A 5265-nucleotide genomic window follows, 5' to 3' on the forward strand; every position below is an offset into this window, starting at 1 on the left:
TCTTTAATAAAATTGAACTCGCTGAAATCAAAACGGTTATGAAACCGGTAGAGTTTGTTAATGCAAGGCAACTGTAAGATAAATTCTGGTAAACAAGTAAAAGAATTATATTCTATTAACAGCTCTTCTAATTTTTCACACATTGTTAGGGCAAAAGGTAATCTTTTAAAGTTATTGTGTTGTAAATTTAAAACTTTTAGATGTTTCATGTAACCAATATCATAAGGAACAAAACTCAATTTTTCATAAATATTCTTTTCCAAACCACACTCGACCATCTCTAAACGCTCTACTTGTGGTAAATACCAAATCTAAAAACACAAAAGATAAAAGAATATAAAATATAAAGAAAATGTATATAAAGTCCCATATTTTTATATATCATCTGAATTTGAATTTTCTTTTTTAGTTAAATAATGTTTATTAAATAAACTTAAATAATTTAATTTATTGATAAAGTAGATATTACATTTATAATAATAAATCATTTAAAAAAGTGCAATGTTTCTAGTTGGCATTTTAAAATTTCACTGCTGCATTACAATATTGCCCTTAGTTAACTACACACCATAATTGAAAAAAACAAAAAATGAAGAGTTTCCTTGGTGACCTGAGCCTTACATTTCAAATTATGTGAATTAAACTAACACCTGACTTACTGTTAACAAGACTCAAAGTTATTTCTATAGTTTGCAGTCATTTTCTTAATTTAATTCATTCAGAGGGTTATTGTTGCTTATTTTATTGTTGTTTATTAATTAATGATACAAGATGTTCTAATGGCCAGCAGAGTGTCTGAAAATGCAAAATAAAAATTTGCAAATAAAACAAATAACTTAAATGATATTGAACTTTGTGATCCACCGTTACAACATATGACTTGTAATTCCCAACTCTAAAATGTTACTTTTTCATTTAAAAATAGCAAAACCAAAATACCAAAGTAAACAACACAAGCATTTACTGCATCATTCTAATTTTAACATAATAGTTCTAAATTTAACATAACAGTTAATAGACTTAACTGGAAACTCAGAACTTTGCATAACAAAAACATTTCAAAGTTGAAATTGTGACATTGACCTTGAACAACATAAAAATGTATACAAAGACTGCAGAAAGAGATATTTTTGTAGTAGTGAGTTTATAATGCTCTTAGAACTTTTCAAAATAAAATGCTATATATATATATATATATATATATATATATATATATATATATATATATATATATATATATATATATATATATATATATATAAATATATATATATATATATAAATATATATATATATATATATATATAAATATATATATATATATAAATATATATATATATAAATATATATATATATATACATATATATATAATATATATATATATATATATATATATATATATATATATATATAAATATATATATATATATATATAAATATATATATATATATATATATATATATATATATATATATATATATATATATATATATATATATATAAATAGAGTGCTCAATGTTCTTATAGAAAATTATATATATATAGAATTATACATTATAGCAATAAATTATATACAGAATTCCAAAAATTTTAAATTTCTAAAATTGTGTTTCTAAAGGAATTTGTTTGCATAAGGATAGTGAAGTATCTGTAAATTTTTGGTTAACTGTTACTGGCAGTAACAGTTAACAAAATTTTCTTTGCATTCAGAAAATACATAATAAATGCAGTAGAAATCTTATCAATATTTATAATATTAATGTAAAAGATAAAAACAAGAAAACAAAATATTGAACTAATTCAAAAAAAAGTTCCAGGATTTCCAGGATTTATTACTAAAAAGGGTGTTTTTCCAAGACTTTTCCAGGACCTATTAAATTCCTGGACATTTCCAGGTTTTTAAGGACTGCTGGCCAAAAAAGTCAATGTTATGTACTAAAACTCTACGGAATAAAACGCACTTAAATAAATTATCAAGTCTGCAGTACATGAAGTACATGACATCATTGACTTTTTTTGTTTGCGCGAGAGATTGAATAAGTAAACAAACAAAAAAGTCAATGTTATGTACTAAAACTCTACAGAATAAAGCGCGCTTGAATAAATTATCAAGTCTGCAGATTGCGGTGTATATTATGCTGAATTTAGGCCGACAATAAAACGGAGAAAGCAAGCTTTGATTAAAATAAAAAAGGTTAGTGTTATAATTTAAGTAATAATGCAATATAATATTAATGACGTCACTTCCCGTCTTCTGAATATTACAGTTATTAGTAACGCTATTTATATATAATCTATTATACATACGGTTATTAGTTACGCTATTTAGATAAGATAGATGTTTGTAGTTCTTGTATAGCTTTTTTCTTATATTTGATAAAAGCCAAAATATACATGAAAGACTTTTTAATTATGGTTTACAACAATACTATTATTATGGTTTTACTATTTTATTATGGTTTACAACAGTTAGTTTTCTTGGTATTCATTTATTCTTTTAGTTTAATCAAAAAAACTTAGCCCAAACATCTTTTTCATCATTCTCTTTAATATGAACACAAAATGTCTCAGAGGTTTGAGATCACTTTAAATAACTACTTAATACTTTCTTTGTGTGGTTATTAAGGTGCTCTCAGAAGTCCTTATAATCCTATCACAGAGCGCTATGGAAGAATATTAAACTAGGAAGTTCATCCCTCCTTCCATGTTGCTTATTAATCTTAAGCCAGCCTTGAATCTCCAACCTCTTGGTTCTGAGCCATAACTATAACCACTGCACAAAGACTGCAATCACTTCACTGCTATTAAATATGAGTGTTCTTATAATTAGAACTAAGTATAAAACTAAATTGACTTACACAGGATATGCATGATTTAATAGTTTCTTTAAATAGACGAACATCAACAAACCATCTGTTAGGCCAACCCCACTTGTTAACTGTTTCTATACACACAAAAAAAAGTTTTGTCAGATAATTAAAAAAAGCATTAAAAAAAAATAATAATATTAAAAAGCAGCTAAAAAAAAAAACTATTGCTGTTCATCTTTCAATGATTGATTTTCAAAAAAGCAACAAACCTTTTTTTAATAGTTTTTCTTTTATACAGCAGACTGAACTTTCATGATAAAAAAAAAACTTTAAATCACAACTCATTGCATGAACTCTTAAAACATCTTGTTCTGATTCCACAATAAGCACCACCTATACATTAAGATATTAAACTCACAAAAAATATTTTGTTTATACATCTTGGTTATATAAATAAAATTGTGGAAGATAAAATATGACTAATTAAATAAACTATAAAAACTAAAACAAGCTGTAAAACAAGTACCCCTTAAAACAACAGGAAAAAAAGATAAAGTTTAATCTTATTTGAAATTTTTGTTTTGTTTTATCTTCTTTGAAGTTTGTTGTATTACATATTCTGTTTGATCTGTGAGTTGATGTGACTTATAACACATATATAAAAGTTAATACTAATAATTTGTTAACATTAAAACTAATTTCTTTTTTAATTTTGAAGATAAAGATTTTTTGAAGAAATTCTTTGTACTACCTAATTCTTGTCAGAAACTAAAAAGAAAATGACTTAATTATGATCAACTTTGATAATGGTTAAAAAATAATGAATTTTTTAAGTAAAAGTATATTTAAAAGCTCTAAATATTATTAGGTGTTACCACATGTAACACCAAATATGATATTTAACAAATACAAAAACTTACTGAAGATTTTCAATTTTTTTATAAAAAAATTTAATATAAATAAGAAAAAATTTATCTTAATTGGTTCATATCTTAATTGCATGGCAGAATAAATTCCTGAAGTAATCAAGAGTAATATTTATGAAGTAATCAAGAGTTTTTTATGTTTTTTTAAATCTAAGATAAATGCGTGTACAAACTTAAGTGCCAAATTTTTTTTTATCTGCTTTGAAATTGTTGCAGAAATATTTGTGACATTTCTTTTGAGAAATCTATACAAACTAAGATGTTTTTTAAAAACTAGAACAGTTTAGATTTTGATACTTTATATTGCCAAACTTCAATTAAAAATAATTTCTTGAAAATCCTTTGTTTGTTGCAATTTATTAAGGAAGGGCAAAGGAAGAGGTTGTAACTCAAAGTTTTTAAAATAACAGAGCAATATAAAACTCATGTTTTGGTAATATTTAATAATTACATTTTTTATTTTTAAAGAAATTTGTAGAATAAATTTTTTTACCTATTACTTTAGGTTGGTACACTACTAAGCATTAATATGTTGTAACCTGTTTAAACCCACCACTACATCTTTTCCTAACTTTAAGATATACTTCTCACATTTGGTAACGGTTAGAATAAAAGAGTCCTTGTTATTTAATTGTTGTATATCAATAGAAAGAGGTTCACCTTTAGCATCTCTTTCTGTTGATATACAACAGAAACTTATATCTATTATTTAATAAATTTCATCTCACCTACTGGTTTTAATTGATTATGATTTAAAATAATAAGAAAAATCTATTACTTGCAATCTTTTTTAATATTTAATTTAACACATATAACAATTGATCACAAAATAATAATAAAGGGGATGATACAAATCATTTGCTTCCTAAAAAATGATTATACCTTGTTAATTTCATTTACTGATTTACGCTTTTTTTCGCAACCTTCTATTTCCTTGATAATCCACTTAACAAAAAACTGTGTCAAATTATGATTATCGTACTTTTCTCCAAAGCATTTGTTTTGTGTGCTTTTACCAAATTCTTGTTTGATTACTCCTGGTTGTAAGATCAATTTACTAAATTCTTTTACGAACACTTCTTTTACTTTTAAATGTTGTTCCCCAAAATCTGAAATACTTTCCATGACCAATTAACATAATTATATCCATGATTTGTCTTCCTGATTTGTCGTGTTTTATGTTACTTAAGATTGAGAGTTATAAATATAATTGCTGAATCGTTAAATTTTTTTAAGAATTGCCGTATAAGCAAAAAAACAACAACAATAACCTTTAAACTAAAACATGGCGTCACGTCAAGAACGTGGCGTCACAAATCAAGTAACATTTTATTTTATAAAAACTAGTACTAGTTTTTATACTATAGTATACAAAACACTGCTCTGGACTTTCGTTTTTGAGTAATAAAATAAAAATTTCTTGTATTACATGGGCGTAGATTTTAGCAAATGGAATTTTAGTAAGTATATTTTTATTCTACGGACAAATCTCTCTAAATTAATTTCAAATATTTAAGTTTATCACAA

The 5265-nt window shown here is 24.3% G+C and overlaps 1 protein-coding gene across 1 annotated transcript in view; it reads right to left on the reverse strand.

The window, feature by feature from the left end:
• LOC100214715 (uncharacterized) overlaps positions 1-4973 on the reverse strand; it is a 9800-nt gene extending 4827 nt beyond the window's left edge. Inside the window, exons 1-4 of the mRNA XM_065804572.1 lie at positions 4621-4973; positions 3082-3205; positions 2861-2946; positions 1-311 (exon numbers count right to left, since the gene is read on the reverse strand). The exon at positions 1-311 is cut by the window's left edge and continues 197 nt beyond it. Of these exons, the coding sequence (XP_065660644.1) occupies positions 1-311; positions 2861-2946; positions 3082-3205; positions 4621-4863 (764 nt within the window). The 5' untranslated portion in view covers positions 4864-4973. The remainder of the gene's footprint in view (positions 312-2860; positions 2947-3081; positions 3206-4620) is intronic.
• Positions 4974-5265: the final 292 nt, after the last annotated feature.

Source organism: Hydra vulgaris, chromosome 09 (genome assembly GCF_038396675.1).
Source record: "Hydra vulgaris chromosome 09, alternate assembly HydraT2T_AEP".
Taxonomy (NCBI): Eukaryota; Metazoa; Cnidaria; class Hydrozoa; order Anthoathecata; family Hydridae; genus Hydra; species Hydra vulgaris.